General features: G+C 43.5%; 1 protein-coding gene across 2 annotated transcripts in view; it reads right to left on the reverse strand.

Moving 5' to 3' along the window:
- Nucleotides 1–25,253, reverse strand: part of CTNNBL1 (catenin beta like 1) — a 234,562-nt gene that overhangs the window by 68,491 nt on the left and 140,818 nt on the right. For both annotated transcript variants that reach the window (XM_033963856.1, XM_033963855.1), the window contains exons 8-10: nt 21,955–22,027; nt 21,686–21,744; nt 16,641–16,789 (exon numbers count right to left, since the gene is read on the reverse strand). In XM_033963856.1, the coding sequence (XP_033819747.1) occupies nt 16,641–16,789; nt 21,686–21,744; nt 21,955–22,027 (281 nt within the window). The remainder of the gene's footprint in view (nt 1–16,640; nt 16,790–21,685; nt 21,745–21,954; nt 22,028–25,253) is intronic.

Genomic DNA, 25,253 nt, shown 5'->3' on the forward strand with positions numbered 1-25,253 from the left:
TGAGTTTCCTTGATTCCTAAATTGGAGGGAGACTTACATTTTTTGAGAAAAGCCAGGTTTTCAGATGTTTGCGGAAAACTTGGAGAGAGCTCAAGTTCCGAAGAGGGGAGGTAAGGTTGTTCCAGAGCTCAGTGATTTTGAAGTGGAGGGAGGTCCCTAGCTTTCCTGTGTGGGAATTGCCTTTTAGCGAGGGGAAGGATATATCATTAAAAATATAACTTTTCAGCCAATATCTATCTAATATAATAAAGCTCTAGCTGCGCATGCGCACTTCCACCTGCGTGCGCCGGTTTTCCGTGAACTGTAGGGCACCTCAGGTAAGAGTGCGCATGCGCGCGAATCTCTCTCTCTGGCCGGTCGTCGGCGGCGTCTTCGCTCCTCTCCCCGGCACACCCGAACCCCCGTTCAGCCTCTCATCCGACCCTACCTTCGGCTCCCTTAGTCCCTTGCCGCCGCTCCTCTTCTCTTCCCGTCCCGCGGTCCCGACAAACGTCCTTACTCCTGCAGGGGCCGCAGCACTCTAAACACGCTGCTTTGCGGCCTGCTAGTGCCCTGGTTTACTCTGCCCGACACGGCAGAGCAAATCAGGCCAGTAGAAGGCCGCGAAGCAGCGTGTTTAGAGTGCTGCGGCCCCTGCTGGAGTAAGGACGTTTGTCGGGACCGCGGGAAGGGGGCGGCAAGGGACTAAGGGAGGCAGGCAGGGATCCTGAGAGAAGCCGCTGGGCACTTTCACACAAAAAAAAAAAAAAACACCGGTAACGGACGACGTGGAGGGGGAGGGTAATACCGCTACTGCACCACATACCCGCTCTCACTTAATTCAAAGATCTTGCAGTACTCTAACGAGCAAAATACCCTTACAGCTGGAACACCTCCGTGGTAATAGCATGCACATTCAACGGTTGCTGCCGAAGGCACCGACATTGAAGTAAAGGTTGTTTTTTTTTTTAAAAAAAAGAGCAGTTTGCTGGGCAGGAAAAAAATACTTGCATTTTGTTTTGGGTGAAGGGTGTGTGCTGGGGAAGCTGTTAACTATTGTGCATTGATTTAGGTAAAGGACAGAGTGTGTGGGGGGGTGCTGGGGAAGGGGCCCAGGGAAGCAATCTTGCTTTCCTGGGGGGGGGGGAAGGGGTGTGATTGGTGGTAAAAGGAAGGGAGAACAGGGAAGGGGTGCTGCTGGACATGGGGGAAGAGACAGAAAGGAAGAAAGACAGACAGATGGGGCCAGGGAGAAAGAAAGAAATGCCTAAGTCTACACATCTATTCTAGCACCCGTTAATGTAACGGGCTAAAAAACTAGTATGCAATAATATTTTAAAGATTATGTACTATTCCTAGTATCTAAACAATTGAAATCAAGTTAGAAAACCCTCCCAACCCCTCCTTCCCCTTACAAATGTTCAATCCCCAATACATCAAAAACAATTAAATACTCTTATACATTATAGGATTTAATCTTTATTACCCACCCACACCCCTTCATGTATGCCTTTTTTTAAAAAAAAATCTTTATTTATACATTTTCAAATAAATCCAGAAGAATCCACTTGTTACAGGAAACAGAGTATATATAAAGCAAATATGGTTATCATTTCAAAGTAGAAGAAAATAAAATAGAAGTATCCTAATATGGATATCCCAAAAATTTGTAGGTATTACAGTTCTATCATATTTTTAAACTCTTAAGAAGTCCTCAATACCTTTGGGAAAACAATAAGAAAAAGACACGGACATCTTATGTTCCTAGGAATACATAATAAAATGGCTTAACATGTTAATAAGCAACCAGCCTTTTCCTTTTAGACTGCCCTACAGTGTCCAGAAAGCTGCGAAGGAACAAAAAAGACATATTTAATTCCAGCGTATCTAATTAAACATTTACAGGGGTAACTAAGTAAAAACGTAGCACCCAAACTTTTTACTTCTTCCCTCATAGCTAGAAATAGCTTCCTTCGATCTTGGGCAGACTTTGTCACATCAGGGAAGATCCAGATTTCTTGACCCAAAAAAGACTTTTGAGAATTCCGGAAAAAAATTCTTAATACAGCATTAAGGTCTTGTTCAAATACAAAGGAAAATGGTAAAACCAGAGGACATAATTTGAGGTTGAGGGGTGGTAGATTCAGGGGCAATGTTAGGAAATTCTACTTTACGGAGAGGGTGGTGGATGCCTGGAATGCGCTCCCGAGAGAGGTGGTGGAGAGTAAAACTGTGACTGAGTTCAAAGAAGCGTGGGATGAACACAGAAGATTTAGAATCAGAAAATAAGATTAAATATTGAACTAGGCCAGTTACTGGGCAGACTTGCACGGTCTGTGTCTGTGTATGGCCGTTTGGAGGAGGATGGGCAGGGGAGGGCTTCAATGGCTGGGAGGGTGTAGATGGGCTGGAGTAAGTCTTAACAGAGATTTCGGCAGTTGGAACCCAAGCACAGTACCGGGTAAAGCTTTGGATTCTCGCCCAGAAATAGCTAAGAAGAAAAAAAAAAAAAAAAAATAATAATAATTTAAATTGAATCAGATTGGGCAGACTGGATGGACCATTCGGGTCTTTATCTGCCGTCATCTACTATGTTACTATGTTATATGTTACTATTGTTCCACGACATTCAATTTCTTCTTGGGAATTTTCCAAAATGTCAGTTAAATTTAAATAACTCATTAACACTTAGTTACCACCACCGATGTTATAACCTTTCACACCATGTTCCTCAGAATGCCACACAGAAGGACAGTGTGGTAGCTGTCCTCATGGAAACCTTATACGGTGTGATATTTCAATAAATAAACCAATACTTTCATTTGGATGTGCTAAAATCTCTAGTCATCTCTGTTTATATTCAATTTATAAAGTGCCAGTGCTCATATTAAGGTAAACTACCAAATGTCACTTAACTTAGAACAGCTCTGCCTCAATCTACCACACTGTCCTTCTGTGTGGCATTCTGAGGAACATGGTGTGAAAGGTTATAACATTGGTGGTGGTAACTAAGTGTTAATGAGTTATTTCATTTGAAATTTTTGTGCATTATTGGAGATCGTGAGTTAAATTTAAAGCCATAGATTGTGATCATTTTAACAGGCCTTCTCCACTACAGGTAACGGAGGTAAGAGGAAATGGACAACAGCTGCCTTAACTAGGGAAAAAAATTGTGTGATGAAAACAGACCCCCCAAAAGCTCATTTATCACATTTTTGTATTGCTATGTTTATCAAAATTTGATGTTGGTTGAAAACTGAGTTTAGAATCTAGTATAAATTATTGCTGCTGGTTTATTCAAGTATGCAAGGGTTTTTGCCCCACAATATCTGATGGATTGCATATCACCCAATGTTGGGATGCAAAAGCTTCGCTCGGCAACACAGAGGAACTTGGCTACATCAACTAGAAAGGAGCTAAAGTTTGAAGACGGTGAGAGAAAAGGTTTTTTCATCTATAGTAACATAGTAGATGACGGCAGATAAAGACCCGAATGGTCCATCCAGTCTGCCCAACCTGATTCAATTTAATTTTTTTAATTTTTCTTCTTAGCTATTTCTGGGCAAGAATCCAAAGCTTTACCCAGTACTGTGCTTGGGTTCCAATTGCCGAAATCTCTGTTAAGACTTACTCCAGCCCATCTACACCCTCCCAGCCATTGAAGCCCTCCCCAGCCCATCCTCCACCAAACGGCCGTATACAGACACAGACCCTGCAAGTCTGCCCAGTACTGGCCTTAGTTCAATATTTAATCTTATTTTCTAGTGGTCCAGAAGAATGGAATAAGCTTCCATCTTTCATTAAGCAACCAAAGAGTTTGCAGGCCTGTAAGAACTTGTTAAAACGTCCTCTGTTCTATTGTATGACATATACAGTACATAAGAACATAAGAACTGCCATCACCGGATCAGACCCTGGGTCCATCAAGTCCGGTGATCCGCTCACGCGGAGGCCCAGCCAGGTGCGACCTGGCAAAAACTTAGTCACCGGTATCCCTCTATTTGCCTTCTGAGGAGATGTGCATCTAACTTGCTCTTAAATCCTAGAATGGTCGGTTCCACAGCAATCTCCACCGGGAGAGCGTTCCAGGTGTCTTTATCGGCGCTGCTACGACTATTTCATGGGAAGTTCATCGAGCTGATCCTTTTGGGATAGGAGGATTGTCTGCTGATGTTAATGTTGTTATGTCAGTTTGTCATGTAACTTGCTGTGGTCAATTTTAATTTTTGTAGAATGATTGAAACGCCATTTGTGTATATTGATGAATGTGTTGATGTACTTTGACTTGTAAAAGGCGGATAAATAAACCAATCCAATCACAAAATTTTGAAGAATACAAAGTCAAGACGATTTACAGCTCAATAAAAACATCGACAGAAATGAACTCCGTTATAGAAGAGGACAGAACAAAAGTCAACTATCAGTACATGATAACCAAGCATCAGCCTGTCCACTGCTCCAGACCCCTAAAACAGTACTATCGAGCAGTGATCCTCAACTCTGTCCTGGAGGACCACCAGGCCAATCGGGTTTTCAGGCTAACCCTAATGAAGATGTAGGGAACAGATTTGAATGCCTGTTACTTCCATTATACGCAAATTCTCTCATGCATATTCATTAGGGCTAGCCTGAAAACCCGATGGGCCAGGTGCTCCCCCAGGACAGGGTTGGGGACCGCTGCTAGAGTGCGGATTCCAACAGTACAGAGATGCATTTTTAGATCATCACAGAACATTCTTATAGGATACCTTGGAATGTAAATGTGGAGGCAAATGATTCCCAAGTTTGCCTACATGGGAAATACCTTTTATGGAAGGGAAGGAGAGTTTAAAAATTTGGGAGGATCTGGAGGAAGTAGGGGTTGGGGAGTTCCAGGATAGAGGGATAACGGCAGGAAGGATGCCATGTAGGATCTTGTAGGCCAGACACGCACATTTGAAGTGGATCCTGGAGATTACTGGGAGCCAATGGAGCTTAGGCACGCTAAGCGTTTTAGCGTGGATTTAGCGTGCGCTAAATCCACGCACGTGCTAAACACTAACACATCCATAGGATAACATGCAAGCGTTTAGCACGCGCTACAAAGCTGAACGCACCTTTGTAAAAGAGGGGGGTAAGAGTGCTGAAAAACCTATTGGCGGACATCAAAGTGTTTCGAAAAGAAATCAAAACATTTCTATTTAAAAAACACGTCCCCACTAACTAATCTCCTCCCCCTTCGCACAAGCTCTCCCTCTCGTGAATAACACTTTAGTCAACTCTTAGAGCCTTACCTTCCAAAAATATTCTGATTCCTAAATAAGCATCTACCTTCAGTATCCAACAAACTTCTTCCTTCATTGTTAGGTAATTTTTCTTCTGTAACCAGTATATACTGATATTCTCCACTGTACCCTGTTATCACTTGATTCTCTACTATGAAATTCTTTCGGAAAAATCCAGGTATCTTATAATTTATAATCCTCTACCACACCATGTAAAGTACATGAATCACTGTTATGTAATTCTCTCGGTAATCATTGTTACGTAATTCTCTAGGTAATGTCCAGATCTCTTCTAATTTGTAATCCGCCTAGAACCGCAAGGCACAGGCGGAATAGAAATCACTAATGTAATAATAATAACTAATAATTTGATTTTTGATTACCGCAATACCACAAGCAGTTCAGAGCGGTTTACAGAGGAAGAGACTGTACACAGACAGCGATGTTACAAAAAAAGACTTTTAAATGACATTAGCAAGCCAACAGTAGTCAGGTATATCCGGAAGTATTTCAGAGATACAACAAGGCAGGAAAGGAGTCAGAGAAATTTATCAAAGAGATCGGTTTTAATTGATTTCCTGAAGGTTTGGTACGAGGGTGAATTTGAGATGAGGGTGGTTAGACATTTATTCCATTTGCCTGCTTGGAACGACGGTGATCTATCGAGGAATCTCTTGCAGATACAGCCCTTCAAGGATGGGAAGGCAAACAGGTAGGCACTACGTGCGCAAGTGGTGCTTGGAAATTCAAAATGGTGCGACAGGTAGATTGGCGATGAACCTGTTATGGTTTTGAAGCAGAAGCAGCGTAATGAAGAAGTTCGTAGCAATGAGAGGCGTTTTAATGCCTTAAAAAATGAAAATTACCACAAAACACGAACAGAAAACCCTGCACCCAATCAGCATGCAGATGAGAAAATGTTCTCACATAAGCAACTTGGTCACCCGGAAAGAACCTTATCTGAGCTTTGAGATTCTCTGCCTTACCAGCGTCATTAGAAAATATCTATTTCCCGCTTGTCAACGAAAAAAACGATGTCAATTAATTCTATCCACTTTCCTTACTCTGTGTATTACAGTACACACACTGTATGGATTGATTTTATGACACTTTTTAAAAATTTGTACATGTAGCAGGGGAATTTTAAGAAATTTCAGGAGATTTAGGAGCCATTAACAAAATACTGTAATGAATGAATATCATTTTTTTCCCCCTTACATATGCACATCCAAGGTGGGGGGAGGGGGGTATTTTGGTTCTCTTATGAGTGCAAATAATGTGGGGAAGAGGGTTTATTATATGTTTTCTTATGTTTGAAGAAAGTTATTGAATATGGGGGAGGGATATGGAATCTGAATTCGATTTTGATAGGCTATTAAGTGATGTATTTAAGTATAAAATGATGTTATATGCTGTTGAGTTTTAAAAATGAATAAAGAATATTTTTTAAAAAAAAATTTGCACAAAGATCTGCGGTCCTTTAGAAGCAAACCTGAATGTCTAGTAGCAAGACGTCTGCAATGCGTCCACATAGTGACAAGCTTTATAGCCTCCGGTTGAAATGGGAGCCCCCATCCTAATGAAACATTGTGCTTTTACTTTGAAAGATTCCCACAACGTGGGTCATTTTTACTATTCAGAAGCCACGCTTAGGTAATTTGTCTGACGAGAAAGAGAAGGAGCTTTGCAGAAAGACTGAGCGATTCGCTTTAGGATGTTGTGCCCGTAGTTAATAACAAAAACAAGTTCCTTTCATCCTCACTATAAAATAAAGACAAGCGTCACTCAGGGGAGCCCCAGGGGAATGTGGCGGTCTCTTATCTTGCCAACCGTAGCAGGATTTTACAGCTAAGATAATAAAGGTTCCTGTCTCCATTTCCAAAGAAACTGTCAATGTTGTTCCTCTTTCTTTGTCCCTCTGAAAGCTTTTAAGTATTTTCTTTTCCTTTTAGCAAGATAAAGCCACAGGCCACGTCTACAAAGGAAGTTGCCTATCAAATACAAAATTCCCATGGGTTATTTGCAGAAAGAAGCCCCAGTTCTGGAGTGACACCTCGACTATTATGTCTTAAGAGAGCGCCGACTGACCTGATCAGGTGTACCATGGAAAGCAGACTATTGCCTGATGCTCAGAAGCAAGCCAGCACCAGGGCTTTGCTGGCAACAAAGACAAACCAGTAGTGGCTCTTATGTGCAGGAACTCATAATACCTAACTAAAACAGGATCCATCGAGTGCAGGAATTAACAAGAAGCATGTAGAGTATGGCTAAACGGGTTCTACTCTGTGCAACACACACCATGTTTTCTCCTCTGTTGAGCCTCCTCTTTTGAGTCCTTCCAACCTCACTCCACCCCCCAGGCTCAGTAAGATGGACTTGGGAAAATCCACTTCTTCTTTCTACCGTGTTTCCCCGAAAATAAGACACTGTCTTATATCAATTTGGGGCCCCAAAAACACACTAGATCTTATTTTGGGGATAGGTCTTCTTTTTTTCATGTACAATTATCATCTCTCCCTTCCTCTCCTCTACCCCAATTCTTCCTCTTTCCTTTCTTTCCCCCACATGTTCAGCATCTTTCCTCCACTATTACCTATCCCCTTGTGCCTTCCCTCCCTCCCATCCCATGTGCAGCAGAACCCTTGCACAGCTTCAATACCTCCCTTCCTCCCATCCCCCCCGTGCAGAATCTTTCTATCCCCCCCTTGCGCAGACGAACCCCAGCAGACACTTCCATCTCTGTCTCCCGACTGTGAGACCAATATACCTTGCAAACGGCAGCGTCGGCAAAAATCTAATCAGGCTGCTTCGCGGCCTTCTCCCTCCCGTGCGTTCCTCTGCCACATCACTGATGATGTCATCAGCAACGCGGCACACAGAACACCCAGGAGAAGGCTGCGAAGAAGCCTGATTAGATTTTTGCCACGTTCTAATGAAAGGGAGAGATGGAAGTGTCAGCAGGGGTTCTGCTGCGGTCAGGGGGTGGGGGGGGGAGGGGGCAGCAGGAAACGCTGCTGCTGGCGACTAGGGTTTATTTTTGACCTACCCCAAAAATCATGCTAGGGCTTATTTTCAGGGAAACATGGATAAGCAGCATAAAATCTGTTTCACTCTTTTGGGATCTTGCCAGGTACCTGTGACTTGGATTGGCCACTTTTGGAAACCGGGTACTTAGCTATATAGACTTTCAGTCTGACCCAGTATGGCAATGCTTATGTTCGGAATCCCACACTACAAAAAAAAAGCCTTTATCAAAGGAACCCCAAATATCAAGGCTGATCAAGCTGCAGTCTTAGATGACTAGGGACATGCAACTATAAAGCTCCCATTAAAAAAAGGTATCTTTGTATGTACGTCTTCTATTCAAAGTTACATCTAAATCGGGGATCTCAAAATCCCTCCTTGAGGGCCGCAATCCAGTCGGGTTTTCAGGATTTCCCCAATGAATATGCATTGAAAGCAGTGCATGCACATAGATCTCATGCATATTCATTGGGGAAATCCTGAAAACCCGACTGGATTGCGGCCCTCAAGGAGGGACTTTGAGACCCCTGATCTAAGTCAAGGAAACAGTTACAAATTATGTAGGAGAGGAGGAAAAGACTTCTAGAGCTCAGTGAGACAGTCCTTAGAGCTTATTAGCATTCATGTACTGCTCACATACACGGAGCCAACATTAGTCAGAAAAAAAAAAATCCTCTCATCAGCTTGTTAGTACAGTAAAACATTGGATTGAAAGTAACTTGGTATGCAAGTGTTTTGTAAGACAAGCAAAACATTTTATCAAATTTTAACTTGATATACAAGCAAGGTCATGCAATACAAGTACATACAGTATACACACGTCACATCATCACAACTGAGCCGATGGTTCTTCTCTCTCTGACGCTGCGGGAGTGTAGTGATTGTTCTAAATGAGCGAGGTCTTGCAATACGAGTACATACAGTATACACACGTCACATCATCACAACTGAGCTGATGGTGGTTCTCTTTCTGACGCTGCGGGAGTGTAGTGACTGTTCTAAACGAGCGAGGTCTTCCAATACAAGTACGTATAGTATTTTGTATTACAGTTTTTGGGTTGTGGAGTTTCCATTATTTCTTATGGGGAAATTCGCTTTGATATACGAGTGTTTGTTATTGCAAGCATGTTTTCGGAACGCAATATGCTCGCAAACCAAAGTTTTACTGTATATCTTATTTTTCTCTTTTATCCTTTTTTCTTCTTAATAATAAGATAAATTATAAAGACAAATTGATATTTGGGGTTCTTATGTTTGGAAGAACAGAAGAGGAATTCCAGCAGCCACATTCACTAGACAGTGCAACTGACCCAGCCGGCTTTCGCCCTCCTTGTCAAGAGAGGAAGTCCATTGCGACAGGTTCACTTGTATCACTATTTCCTTAGCCTCATTGGGAACTTTTCATGCACATTTTCAGCTAAATTATATGTACTGGCCTTACTATATATGTTTGAAATGAGGCACTAGTTCTACTGTTTTTTTAATCAGTAGTCTTTTACTGTATATCATCTGTGATATTTTCTACTAGATGGTTTCATGTCTTAGTTAACTTTTGTATACTTGTATATTTCCTATGATTATTTGTATATTTATCTTGAAAATGAATAAAATATTTGAACAGTAAAAAAAAAATTTTTCCCCCCACATACTATAGTGTAAATGTAGAATAAAATCTGTGTTAGTCCATTTTTATTTTTTGGTTTGTTTTTATTTCCAAAAGTTTATTGAAGAAATGCAAAAATATACACACCAATGAGCAATGCTTCCAAAAGCCCATACAATCCCATCCCCCCACCCCGCCAAAAATCATACTGGGATTCTTCAGTACGAGACAAAACAGTCCAAATCAAGACAATTCCCCATCCACTCCACCTCCCACCCCCCCCTAACCCCCCACCCTGTGTGTGTGCAGAAAGCTAACTAGAAACCACAAAAGTAGCTGGGTGAGACCACTAGGAAACCGATGACCACCTAATATAAGGATCCCAAACCTTCAGAAACCGAGAGAGGCGATTAGGCAGGAGCGCACGAAAAATAAAAGCCGATTTCCCCTATAGATGTCGCCTGCTTCCACTGTGCAGCCAGCAACAATCTGCTAGCTGTAAACACACGGAAATCCAAGGTCCGACAGGGGCGTGGCAACGCCCCATGCGGCATATGCAATAAAGCAATGCCCATAGATCATTCACGGAATCCTGCCTCCTCTTATCCCACTGTCTTTCAACTCCTCCAGTCCCGACTCCTCCAGAACTGCCCAAAGGCTTAAACTAGCCTTCCCCTCTCCACGCGGCATCCACTATTCAGGCAAACTGGGAAAATCCCTTCTCTTCAAACTCACAGGTCTTTGGAACTACCTCACCACCCCGCTGCGGAACCTGAGCTCCCTTCAGTTATTCCGCAAACAACTGAAAACCTGGCTTTTCAGCAAATTGTAGCTCTATCCTTCCCCCCTTTCTCTCCCCCCTTCTACACATAAGTTCATGTAATCCTTTTTCTTCTTCTCTACCCACTATTTTAAGTTCTTGTAAACCGTGTTGAGCTCCATTCTCATGGAGATGATCCGGTATATAAACTTAAGGTTTAGATTAGATTAGATTAGAATAGGCCTATGAAAAATTTCAGTAAGGATATCAAACACCATAGACCAATAGGGGACCACTTTAGGACAATCCCACCAAATATGCAAAAACGTACCTCTTTGTCCACACTGCCTCCAACACAAGCCGCAGGTCCGCGAGTAAATTGCGGAGGGGCTGGTAAAGGCGGAACTCTCTACATACCTAGACAAATTTAACATACTCAGCGACTGTCAATCAGGCTTTCGCACTGACCACAGCACGGAAACCATCTTAGCTTCCCTTCTCGACCACCTCCACACGCTCTTCACTCAGGGCTCAAGTGCCTTAATCATACAACTTGACCTGAGCAGCGCTTTTGACCTGGTAGACCACACCATCCTCCTAGAATGCCTGGCACACATTGGCATCTCAGACCAGGTCCTTAACTGGTTTCAGGGGTTCCTAAGAAATAGATCCTACAAAGTATGCAAGAACAACTCTTTCTCTTACAGCTGGGACAACACCTGCGGGGTCCCGCAGGGCTCCCCCTTATCCCCCTCCCTTTTCAACATCTACCTGGCCTCCCTAGGCAACCTTCTTCATAACCTCAAGCTCAAATTCTTTATTTATGCAGACGACATCACAATATCCATCCCACTCACTAACTTGTCACATGAAATACTCGACCACACTACAAACATTCTCAACCAAATCGAACTCTGGATGCTAGCATTCAGACTGAAATTAAACCCCGATAAATCTAAATTCTTCCTAGCCACCCCCAATGACAAAATCAAAGAAACCACAATTCAACTGAAAGGTACGACCTTCCCCCTCGAACCAACCTTAAAAATCCTGGGAGTCACGCTGGACAAAAACCTTTCCTTAGAAAAGCACACCGACCTCGTCGTCAGAAAAAGCTTCTCTGCACTTTGGAAACTTCGCACCATAAAAAAATACTTCAATGACACTTCCTTCCGCCTTCTTGTACAATCCTCCATCCTCAGTATTCTAGATTATTGCAACATCATTTACCTTAACGCCACAAAGAAAACAACCAGGAGACTAAAAATAATCCAGAATACCGCCGTGCGCCTCATCTTTGGCCTAAAGAAATGGGAACATGTCACCCCATTCTACCACCAACTCCACTGGCTGCCTTTCGAGTCTAGAGTCCTTTACAAATTCGCATGCTTCTGTTACAGGGCGGTAAATGGGTCCTCACCAAGTTACATCAATCCTCACTTCAACCTCTACCGCACCAACAACAAATCCCGTCGTATTCAGCTGTTCGCCTTCCCCTCACCCAAACATTGTCTCTTCAAAAGATTCCTTGACAGAACTTTCGCCTTCCAAGCAGCCAAGCTGAACCCATGGCTAGCACAAATGATACTAGAGGCCCCCAATTACCTCGGGTTCAGAAAATCACTTAAAACTTACCTATTCCACAAACAAGACCCGAAAGGTTCCCCCCCCCCTGACAATACCTCCCCCCCCTCCCCAATCTGGCCCCCTCATGAGGCCTGCTCCTTTTTCTTCCCCTCTTTCCGCATCCTCTGTCTAGTTCAAATTAAGCTGATAAATAATTGAAACTATGTTACTCTGTAATTCTAATAACAAATCTGTAATTCTAATAACAAATCTGTAATTCTAATAACAACTCTGTAATTCTGACAAATAATTGTAAATCTGCCTGTCTATGCAGATCCTAATGTAACTCAATGTAAACCGCCTTGAACTCACATGGGTATGGCGGTATATAAAAATAAACTATTATTATTATTATTATTATTATTATTATTATTATTATTATTATTATTATTATTATTATTATTATTATTATTATTATTATTATTAAATACGATGCAAGCGAACTGGTGTAAGATACCACTGGTAAAGCATCTTATATCCATTTTCCACCAAGGAGCTCGCAATTGAGGGGCGCAGCAAGTGTTTGAAAAGATTGGCCCACCATCTAGGAGCAAAGGTCCGCCCCAACAAAGTCTCCCAAACCTGTATATATTTGACAGGTGGGGCATTTTGGGTAGTATGTGCCTTATAAAAGCGAGTAACACATCCCTGGCCACAACTGCCACCCATGGCCCATTCCAACAAGATTTCCGGGAGCAACAACTCGCCCAGGGCCCTACGCCGTAGAAAGTCGCAAACTTGACGATATCGGAAGAAATCCAGGTCCCCCAAGTCGTAGGCCTCCTGTAAGTCTGAATAGGACACAATCCGACCCTCCTGAAGAAAATCCCCAAAATCCGCAAGGCCCTGAAGGGCCCAGGTTTTAAATCACGGGTCCAATCGGCCAGACGTAAACACCTCTGCCACCCAAAGCGGCGTAGACAAAAAAATAGCATCTACCAGGAAGCAAGCGAGCCCGAGTACGGGCCCAGATGTTTGGGTTAGTCCATTTTTAAAGATAATAAATAGAAATAAAACTGAACAAAAAAAGAAAATAAGATACCTTTTTTTAGTGGATTAAAATATATTAGGGATCCTTTTAGTAATGTGTGCTCTAACTGATTTAGCACACACTAAAGGTTAGTGCATACTAAGATGCACATTTTATCCTTAGTTATTAAAGTCTTTTACTAAACCTTAGCATGTGTTAACGGACATCAGCGAGCTGGGCATCCCATTTGATACCTGTGCGCTAAGCTTATGTTCTTTGGTCTCTAAGTGAGTCCGATTATATAAAAAAAAAGGTATCGTCTTATTTTCTTTTTTTTTTAATCTGTTTTATTTCTGTTTATGTTAAATATATTTATTGATTTTTAAATCATATAATCAAGAATAACCTTGTACAGAAAGCAAGATTAGCAATTCCACATAAAGCAAGACACATTCCAATAACATTAAGATCATGTATAACTAAAATGCTCAAGTCCTCAAATTTGGATCCAAGATTTCTTAGCGAAAACAAAAGAAAAGAATTGAACAAATGTACACTCTTTCATATAAAGTTAGCTAGAGGGCTGATTGCTGGGATTAATCAATAATCTTAGGGCTTATGGTTTTTCTGCCTAAAAAGTCAACTGATTAGGCTCAAAGAAAACATATTTAACTGATCGGTGATGCACTATACACTTGCAAGGATGTCGTAAATAAAAAGTAGCACCTAAAGATGTAACACCTGGCTTCAACATAAGAAATTCACGGCGACGCTTTTGAGTCTCTCGTGAAAGATCAGGAAATATCTGCACTTTACAACCCATGAATTCTTTCTGTCTATTTTTAAAGTATAGTTTTAACAACCAAACTTTATCAATAGAGAGAGCTACTGTTATAATCAAAGTACTCGGTTCTACAGCCTCTTTATCAGATTTTTCCAATAACTCCGATACATCCAATAATCCTTGGTCCGAAGACTTTTTTAGCAATTTAGTCTTATTAGGTAAATAATAAACTCGTGATAAAGGAGGTAATGAATCTTCTGAGGCCCCCAAAACTTCAAGAAAATATCTTTTAAACATTTCTCTAGATGGTTTCAATGGTAGCCTAGGAAAGTTAATTAATCTTAAGTTATTGTATCTGGAGTTGTTTTCCAAATTCTCCATCTTTCTCCTGAGATTTATATTATCTTTCATTAAAGTTTCCTGTAGTTGTTTAGATGATTTAATTTCCTGTTCAAGCTTTTGAACATAAGAATTAGAGGCAGTCATTTCATTTTTCAGTTCTTTAAGTTTCCCCTCCTCAACTGACTGAAGTTTGGGACTTATGGTCTTCACTAGTCCGGCCATAAGATCCCATAGTGAGTCCAGAGTTACTTCTGAGGATTTTTCCAAAGAAATTAAACGTAAAGAAGTGTCATAGTGCTCACCGTCCAGTTGATTAACTTGTCGCTGTCCCTGAAGGCTAGCTCGCCTCTCCTTAGGTGATTTTCCCTCAGCTTCTTCAAAGGAGCTCATATCCATGAGAGCTCCTGTCAGCAGGCTCTGTGTTGGACTACTTGCCTCAGGGGAAGGCAAGGCCCCGACATCCGGGGTTCCCTTACCCCTTGGAGAGCTGCTTAACTGAGGCTGCGGGGGCGGTGCCCTAACGTCGGGGCTCAGAGATGTCTCCAATCCCGGAGGAATCACCACGGCTTCGCTGACGCCGCTACTCCTCTGCGGGCCTCCCTCCGACGCCAAAAATGCTCCCTGCATCCGTCTGAGGAGTTCCCCGCTATCGCCGACCGCGGGGGTGACAGTGGGCCGCGAGGCACCAGCGGCGCTACGGCCCCCTCCGTTTAGGCATCGGGTAGGTGATATAACCACTAAGAAATTGTTGTAGAGAGAAAGTCCTCAGAGCGGCTCCTCAGCGCATCTAGCCTGACGCCATCTTGAATCAATATCAGATTCCTGAACTTTTCAAGGCTCTGAATCTCCCATCATAAAATAAACCTTATTTCTGTTTATTACCTTTTTAAGTGCAGATGTAAAAATCATAACTCCCATGTTGAAGATGCAAATATATGTTAAGATTTCATTTAAAAAAACCCAATAAGAATATGCAGCCAATTAATTATTTTAAATGATTTGTTATGCGAGTCAGTAATATAATAGTGGGTTTTTTTTTATATAATTTTATTTTTAATTCCATACAAAACACTGTCAGACACCCAAAGGCATCCTATAGTTTTTGTAGTTCACTGGATACCTTTTTGGGGTTTCTTGCGAGTAGTGATTTTTTAAATGAAATTTTAATTAACAAAAGGCGTCAGATTTGTTGGAGTAGTTTGCTGTTCTGTAACCCACCAAAATTAAACACAAAAAGCCAACATGTGAGACAATCTGCTAAGACTGGACTACTGATCCCAGCATTTTAAGTTCAGAAGACTAATGTAAGGACGTCTTCCACCTGTAAATCAACATTCTGGGTTGCGATCCGTGGGCAGAACAAGGACCCAGCACCAATTATACTGCAATAAATAATGAGTGTGACATGAATTGCCCCATTAATTTTTGGCTGGTTCATCTTCCAGCACCAAAGCTTGTCCCGGGGGCTGCTATCACAGCTGTCTTTTCTTGTTTAAATTCCAGTCTGTCCTTCACAGCTCCTTTGCCATCAGCTGACAATAAAAATAAAAACCCTAAGCAGGGCCCGGGGACTGGTTTTCTCACTGGTGTAATCTTCCAGCTGGGACAGGGTCATAGACTGTGCAAGCAAATGCAGAAAATTGATGTGCAGGGAAAACAAACCTTTGTAAAACTGTGAATGCTAATGCAGTCAGAAGGCGCCACACCACTGGCCCTGCTAATTAAAGGGCTTCCTGTATCCAAACAGCAAGGATAAATCTTGCTTATACAGAGACCTAAGAGTAAGAGGAATATTTATTTCCCATATCCATTCCATGTTGGATTTCTTCTACAGTGGCAACTAAGAAACGAAATACTGAGAACAACTTTGCACTGTGAAGACATCTATTGGAAATTAACCAGATCACCATTGAAAATGGATGAGCCACAGATCAGCTCTGGTTTATGGGACTGAAAATGAATCTGTCCCTCTGCTAAATTTAAAACAAACCGGGAAAAATATTTCTTCACTCAACGTGCAATTAAACTCTGGAATTTGTTGCCAGAAAATGTGGTGTAAGCCATTAGCTTAGCAGGGTTTAAAAAAGGTTTGGCTAATTTCTTAAAACAAATGTCCATAAGCCGTCGTTGCTACGATAAGCAGCACAAAATCTGTTTTGCATCTTGAAGATATCGCAAGGTACAGGATACTGGGCTCGATGGATCTTCAGCCCGTCCCAGCATTGCAACTCTTATGTAGAGAAGTAAACAATATAAAAATATCTAAATTAAGAGATATACACACAAACCTGAGCATTAAGTTCATCAGTTGGAGACCCTCCCCCTTCAGGAAACGTTCTCGATTGGAGCTCAGCATCAGGCAGGAACAGAGTGAGTCAAAGAGATTTTCCATCATCTCCTGCTCCTCTGCTGTGTTGGGGTTATGACGTTTAAACACCTAAAAACAGAAAGGTAGAAAAAGAAAGTGTCCACAGATAAAACAAAAATGAATTGTCATGGAGTTACTGTTTAACAGAGGATCGATTATCGCCCTCCAAATATTCCATAGTCTTATTTTTGTCTGCTTTGGACAGAAAGAACATAGGGCTAGATTCACTAAGCTTTGCGAGTCTTTGTGAGCCCACAGAATGTAAGGATTGTAGTGCACCCACAATGTGAGGTTGTAGGGATTATGTGAGGCGCCCTTACAAATGCTGGGTCCCGAGTTCAATACCTTCACAGAAGATTCACCAAGAAACACAGCCAGAGGTGATTGCATAAAGAATATATTATAGAAATAGGCTTACAGAAAAGCAATATTCGTAAACCTTACAATTGAGGAGAGAGCGAGCAAAACAGTTTCCCTGCCTTACAGAGTCCAGAGAGAAGCGTGAAGTTCCAGGGAGAGGCAGAGAGAGAGAGAAAGGAGGATGGAGGTGATGGTCTAAGCTTCGGGTCCCAGAGAGACAGGAGAGGAGCAAAAGGAGCCAGAGGAGCAAGAGAGGGGGGTATTGTAGAGAGGAGCCTTTTATAGCTTGGACTCTTATTCTTAATATAGAATCTATTGAATTTCCCAGTATCTTTCTGTTTAGAATTTGTAAACTCTTTGAATGGTTTGAATGGTTAGTTTAATTGAATGTTTGAATGGTTAGTTTAATTGAATGTTTGAATGGTTAGTTTAATTGAATGTTTGAATGGTTAGTTTAATTGATAAGGAAGGTGTGATACTTGCAGGCGTGGTAGATGGGATTAGTCTCTGGCTTCTTTGTCCCATTCGAGCAGCCTATCTTCTTGATAAACAATCCAGTCTGGCTGGATGCTTAATGGATGTGAATTCTGTGCAGGAGCATTTAGGGTCTATCTGCATCAACATTCCAGAGTCAGATTGATATAATTTCCCATAGGCCTTTGCTGACATTGATTAGGGCAACCAAAAACGTTGCTTGCTAGCAATAGCTATGCTGACAGTCTTCTCTGACCAGTTTGCGAGCCTTCTCCAACCCCGACTGTCCTGCTCTCTGCCGCCCTGAAATCCCAGCCCTTCAACCCCGATATCCCAGAATCAAAACAAAAATAAAACATTTTAAACACATCTCCCTTGTGCAAAAAGCACAAGAAGGCAAGCTCTGCCGATTCTTCTGCTCTCGGCCGCCCTGTCCCTGCCAACTCTCTTGCTCTCTGCCGCCCTTCCCTGCAGTGCAAGCCCGTGGTTTAAACCCGCGGGTTAAAAGCACGTTCTGTTCCTTCTGCAGCGTGTTCTGTCCTGGCTAAAGCGTGTTCTATTCCATCTGGCTGCAGCGTGTTCTGGCCATTCAAAACTGCAGCCAACCCCCTCCCCTTTGTTTTGACCTCGCTTGTGTGGTCTGCGAATGCGTCTGGATCGCTCTGCAGAGATCCGTGCGGTTGGTGTGGGGCGTGCCTCCGATCAAATAATTTGCATGAGGACTGTTTAGTGAATCGGTCACCCGGCAAGACTTGGCCACTGATCGCCCACAGATCAGATCAGAAAGGCGAGTTTAGTGAATCTAGACCAGGGGTAGGCAATTCCAGTCCTCGAGAGCCGGAGCCAGGTCAGGTTTTCAGGATCTCCACAATAAATATGCATGAGATAGTTTCAAGTTTTATTAGGATTTTATTTACCACCTATCAAGGTTATCTAAGCGGTTTTTACAATCAGGTACTCAAGTATTTTCCCTCTCTGTCCCGGTGGGCTCACAATCTATCTAATGCACCTGGGACTATGGAGGATTAAGTGACTTGCCCAGGGTCACAAGGAGATAGATTTGCATCTCAAGGAGGCAGTGCATGCAAATCCATCTCATACATATTCATTGTGGAGATCCTGAAAACCTGACCTGGCTCCGTTTCTCGAGGACCGGAATTGCCTACCCCTGATCTAGGCCATAGCTTTTAGCTTTGACAAATCAGAGGAAGATAAAAATGATCTGGTTGGGAAATACAGCAGAAAACTATCAAAGCAGGAAAATTGTAAGTCCCGAACCTACATCACTCTTTCTCGTCCCCAGAACTACCACCTCCATGTACTCCCACAAATCTCACTCACTTTGCTCACTGGTAAGAACCCAAAGAGGACACCTCCTTACTCAGAAGGGCTCACCACATCTTCTCGCAGCCCTTTATTTGGCCTTGTTGCTCCGAAGCAACATGTGTCTTCTATGGCTCTTATGGGAGATCTGCATCTCCAAATGCCTATTTACTTGGCACCGCTGCTCTCGTTCAACGTAAAGCAGCCGTTTCACCATCTGCCAATTAAAGAGTTAATACTCTAAATCAGTAGTCTTCAATGCCGGTTCTCTTGGGGGGGGGGGTGCTCGCAAATTAAGTCAACAATCGGTTTGCGAGACAAATTTTGCGAGAATGTTTTGCTCGTCTTGCAAAACACTCGCAAACCAGGTTACTAGCAAACCGAGGTTTGACTGTAATTGATTTTTCTCTTTTGCAACCAACAGACACAAGAGAAACTCGCATCTGAATTTTGTTTTTCCGCCTGTTAGAGGATGTAAACTTAAAAAACATCATCAAAATCTTTTTTCATATCGAGCAGCATTATGGGGTAAGGATTTAGAACAATTGCTTTTGCTTACTGACACTTATGGGGAATTTAGGAGACATCTAAAAACATCTGTTTTTGAAGTATTTAGGCAGCTAATTCGTAAAAATTTTATTAGGCACTATTTTGATCATTTTAGTGTCTCTGATTATTGGCTTTTAACTTTTTTAGTTCTATTCAACTTCTTTTATTGTTTTTTTAACTATTGTAAACTGCAGAGAATTTTACGGCCTTGCGGTATATAAACTGATTATTATGGGCAGGAGGGATCCCAGGCTCTCCTGCCCTCAACACAACCCCCCTCCCCCCAACGACCGCCCACCCCCAGAACCCCTGATCGGCCCCCCCCCGCCGACCCGCGACCCCCCCGGGCCGACCCCATGACCCCTCCACCCCCGTACCTTTAACGTTAGCCGGATGGACGGGTGCCAAGCCCGCCCGTCCGGCAGGCCAGCCGGCTCCAGAATGGGGCCGGATTGGCCCAGCTGTCTGAAACCCCGCCCACAGGTGGGGCCTAAGGTGCCTGGGCCAATCAGAATAGGCCCAGAGCCTTAGGCCCCTCCTGTGTACAGAGAAGGGGGTGGGGGTATGGGGGTCGTGAGGTCGGCCGGGGGGGTTGCGGGTCGGCGGGGTGGGGGCGATCGGGGGTTTGGGGGGGGCGGTCATTGGGGGGAGGGGGGTTGTGTCGAGGGCAGGAGGGCCTGGAATCTCTCCTGCCCATATTGTAGTGGGGGGTGGGGGGTCGCCGGGGCCAAGAGAGATTGGGCTCTCTCCTGGCCCGTTCATGTCAGAGGGGGGGTCGCCGGGGCCAGGAGGGCTTGGGCTCCCTCCTGGCCCAATCCAGTCGGGGGGGGGGGGTCACCGGGGCCAGGAGGGCTTGGGCTCTCTCCTGGCCCATTTGTGTCGGAGGGGGGGGGGGGCCACCGGGGCGAGGAGGGCTTGGCCTCCCTCCTGGCCCAATCCAGTTGGGGGGGGTTGCCGGGGCAGGAGAGCTTGGGCTCTCTCCTGGCCCGTTCGAGATGGAGGGAGGGTCGCCGGGGCCAGGAGGGTTTGGGCTCTCTTCTGGGCCATTCGTGTCGGAGGGGGGATCGCCGGGGCCAGGAGGCCTTGGGCTCCCTCCTGGCCTGCTCGTTCTCGGCAGGGGGGAGGGGGGGAGCACGATCGCCGGGGCTCCCTCTTGCCCTGATGTCATCGGTGGGGGGGGGGTCATGGTTCAACGGGGCAAGAGGGCTTAGGTTCCCTCTTGCCCCGATGTGTGTGTGTGGCTGGGGGTGATGTATCGTGGCAGGAGAGATGCCTCATCTCCCCTACCGCGATGCCATCACACCTCTACCCGAACTGCCGCGACCCACGGCAGGAGAGATAGGGCATCTCTCCTGCCGCATGTCGCGGCAGTTCTGGTAGAGGAGTGATGGCATCGCAGTAGGGGAGATGAGGCATCTCTCCTGCCGCGATGCTTGCGGTAGAGGGGTAGGCAGGTTGCTGGGGCCGCTGAGCTGATCGCAGCAGCCACAATCAGCTCAGCGGCCCCTTTTTCGGCACTTAGACCTGGTTTGACTTCGTCTAAGTCAAAAAGGTCTAAGTGCCGACTAAGCAACCTGTTAATGTTTTGGTTATACCTGTTGTACGCCTAGGTGTAGGTTGGCCCACCTCCCGCCCACTGCCCGCCCTTTCCCCTCCTCTAAACACACCTCTTTTCTCTCTGTGCATTTAGTGGCAAGGGAAAGGCCTAAGCTGTTTTTAGATACGTCTAAAAACCAGCTTTGGTTATGGGTACTTGGACGATCAGCCATTTAGGACACTTTTTAGACGTTTTTTGTTTTTTTATTATGAACCCCTTTGTGTCTTGCGAGAATATTAAGTGATATTTAAAGTGTAAAATGTTTTTATCCTGTATTGTACTTATTGAAAGTTTTAAAAAAAAGATTTAAAAAAAAAGAGAGAGATTTGCATTTAATGAAGCCAGTATATGCAAGTCAATTTCATGCATATTTATGATGGATATCCAGAAAACCTGACTGGCAAGGGGGCTCTCCAGGACCAACTTGGTTAAACATTGCTCTAAGCTATTCTCCAACTCTCTTCTAACAAAGCACGAAGTGCTATGTGCTACCCCATGAAAAGCATCAAAAGAGCCTATCACCAAACAAAGTTGTGTATGCCCCAAGCCATCATATACTTTCGACACACACACACAGGTTCTTCGACCAGTCTTTCTCTCCGAGTAATTAAACCCACTTGCAAGCGCCTGTCTGGCAGAAAGGAGATGTGTGTATTACTCACGGATAACTGCTGAAGCAGCACATCGATCCCATCCAGCTCCCCTAGCAATTCTCTGGTACCTGGAAAAAAAAAATGAAATAAAGTGTCAAATTTTACAGCATTCTAACACTGATATATCAGCAGAAGAAATCAATACAGCCTGACAGAGTACAAAGACTTAAGAAAAAGAGAGAGAGAGAGAAAGGAGAGGACAGCCAGAGACGGAGGAGGAGAGTGCTACCAACGATCCCGGCTCATAACTTAATATCAATAACAAGCCGTGTACTCACTGTCGTTGTTCTGGAGCAAGATGGCCAGAATCTCACTGCAGTACAGTTTGTTGGCATCAAAGGGCATCTTCGCCTGATGGAAACAGAAATAAATAAATCTCAGTAAAAAGAAAAAACATAAAAAGGCACACCAGACTCCCCTGCCTTCTTTTTTTTTTGTAAATCTTTATTCATTTTAAAATATAAATTGTGCAATACAATGAATTTAAACATAAACAAATCAAGAAACGCACTTTAAATATGCAAATAATTCGAAAAACACTCATTTTCCCCTCCCTCCCTTAACTAATAAAAGTAGATCTACATTTATAATTTCCATACAATAAATAAAATAGGAATAACAAACAATAATACATTTCCCACCACCCTTCCGCCCACCCTGGATGTGTAAGGAGGTCAGATAAAAAGAAAAGGTACATGACATATATTCCAAGTTTCCAAGTTTTATTAGTGCTTGATAAATTGCTTATTAAATACCTAAGCGAGGTACAATTCAGGTAAAATATAAATACAAATACATTGACCTTTAACCTAAAAAAAAAAAAAAAAAAACCATACTGGGTTAACACACATGAAACAAGCAGGTAGAGGGGAAAAGTTACAATATATTTGTAGAGGAAAATATACATTTAAGGGAAAAAATAACTCAGGGAAGGGAAAAAAGCAAAATTAAGGGATATTAAGCCTAGCGTTAATAAAACAAAATTTATAAATCTAAGATTCATATGTTAAAAGCTTCCTTAAAAAAATAGGTTTTTAAAGCTCTTTTAAAAGAAATGAGGTCCTTTATGTCTCTAATGTACTGAGGTATAGAGTTCCATAAGGTAGGGGCGATAATTGAAAACATATCTTGTCTTCTAGTACCAATAATTTTTAAAGATGGAACTGTTAACAAATTTTTTGATGCTGATCTAAGGTTCTGTGAAGCGTTATAAGGAATGAGCAGTCTAGTGATGAACTGAGGTTCATTATAGTTCAAAGATGTCAAAAACTAGCAGTAATATTTTATACGGGATTCGATGAGCAATAGGAAGCCAGTGGGAGTCCATCAACAGAGGGGTGACATGGTCCAATTTTTTTGCATTATAAATTAGTTTGATTCCACACCATGTTAAATACTTTACTATAACCTAAAATTTCAGCATTCATTCTTTCATATTTATGGTGTCAGGTCAAAAGCGCGCCAGGACAAAGGCGCGCCCAGACAATTGAGCGCAGCACGCGCCGCCGCGCTGCTCTAAATTACTGTTTTTAGCGCTCCGACGGGGGGGGGGGGCGTGGGGGGGAACCCCCCCACTTTACTTAATAGACATCGCGCCACGATGAAAGTGTATGCTTGGGCAGGCTGGATGGACTATTCGGGTGTTTATCTGCCGTCCTTTATTATGTCTACCTTCCTTAGTGTGCTCTCAACATCACGATCACCTTCTAGTGCTACTTAAAATGTCCCATCCCCCCTCAACTCCAACTATTTTCTCTTCCATTCTCTGCTACTCTTCAAGTACCCCTATTTCTTCCTCCTCTCAAACTGCTCATACAACCAACAACCCCCCCCCCCCCCATTCCCACGTCCCTTGTCGTCTCACTCCTTTCCTTTACGTCATTCGGCAGAAGTTGTCCCCTTCTCACTCTCTGCTGCTTCATTACAAGCAACAGATTTGTGCTGACAAGCCACAAACTTGAACAACAATAATCTTGATGCGCTCAAATAAATGGCTTCAGTAACTGTGGAAAGAATGAGGAGCATAAGTCTTTCATGGCGTCTATGGAAATATTCATCCCTAGGGCTGTTTATCTTTAAAATGATCTCTACTCCAAGAGAAGCTTTTTAAAAACTAAAAAAATACTGAAAAGTGTTTCATTAGGTAAAAGTACAGTGCCTGGCAGAAGGCAACGAGCACATTATATATATACCGTTACATTAACGGGTGCTAGAATATATGTCTGTGTGTCTTTATTTCTGTCTCTCTCTCCCTCCCGCTGTCTGTCTCTCTCCCTGGCCCCCTTTGTCTGTCTGTCTTTCTGTGTCTCTCCCTGCCCCTGTGTCTTTCTTCTTTTCTTTCTATCTGTCTCTCTCCCTACCTCCTATGCAGCAGCATTTCTCTCCCACCACTTCCCTGTGCAGCAGCCACAGCAGGATTCCCTCCCCCTCCATTTCCCTCCCACCATACCACTTCCCTGTGCAGCAGCAGCGTTTCCCCTACCCCCTCTTTCCTTCCCGTGGTCTGGCCGGCTCCCTTAGTCCCTTACCGCCCCCCCCCTTTCCCTTCCCGCGGTCCCAACTAACCTTCCGATTCCAGCAGCGTCTGCAGCACTCTACACACTGCTGCTTCGGTGCCTTCAGTAGAAGGCCCTGAAGCAGCATGTGTAGAGTGCTGCAGACGCTGCTGGAATCGGAAGGTTTCAGGACCCGCAGCCCTTGCTGGACCCGAAGCGAGCTCTGGGGTTTTTTTTTTTTTTGTACCCAGCTGGAGCAGGAGGAGAAGCCTGGAAGGCAGCAATTAAAGTCCGTTCCGGACCCCACTGACGTCACCCTGGCCAGTTCACATCCTTCAGACTGCAAGAGCCGGCGCGTCCGACAGGCTCTGCGCCGCCGCACGTATGCGCACTCCTACCTGTGGGTCCCTACAGCTCACGGAAAACAGGAGCACGCAGGTGAGAGTGCGCATGCTCGCTTAGGGCTTTATTATATTAGATGTATTTGGAATGGCAAAAAAAAAAAAAAACAAAACATAGCAAAATATAGGCATCTCTTTTTACAGACTGATCCAGCGCAGGGTAAACTTGATATTTCCACACCCAACACAAGTTAACTGGCCCTGGTTCCAAGTCAGGGGAAGGGAAAAGCAACAAACCAGAAGGCTGCAGAATGAGAGCATAGAAAGCTCTATATACCTATGGCAGTAAAGATTAACGCTGCAATAGTCAGAGTCCACATTGCTACAGTGCCTCTTCCATGCTTAACAAACAACATTTAAAATGTTACGAGGACTGAATCAGTCAGAGAGAAGCCAAGCTAAAAATATCCAAGTAAGAGATCAACTATACCCAATCCATATATGACATTGATGCATCCTGCAAATTCTAAACTCCTTTACCAACAGGAAGATCCTACCTCCGGGTTTAGAAGGATTGAATTTGTTTATGGGAGAAAAATCTGGCCCAGATTTCACTGTTTAAGCATGCTAACATTTTTATAATTCTCCCTCTTTTTTTTTTTATGATGAAGCTGGCAGAAACAACACATCGGCTAAGGCATAATAATCAGAGCCAGCTCCTACAGAGCACGCTCGTCTCTC

The sequence above is a fragment of the Geotrypetes seraphini genome, chromosome 11 (assembly GCF_902459505.1).
Source record: "Geotrypetes seraphini chromosome 11, aGeoSer1.1, whole genome shotgun sequence".
NCBI classification, from domain to species: domain Eukaryota; kingdom Metazoa; phylum Chordata; class Amphibia; order Gymnophiona; family Dermophiidae; genus Geotrypetes; species Geotrypetes seraphini.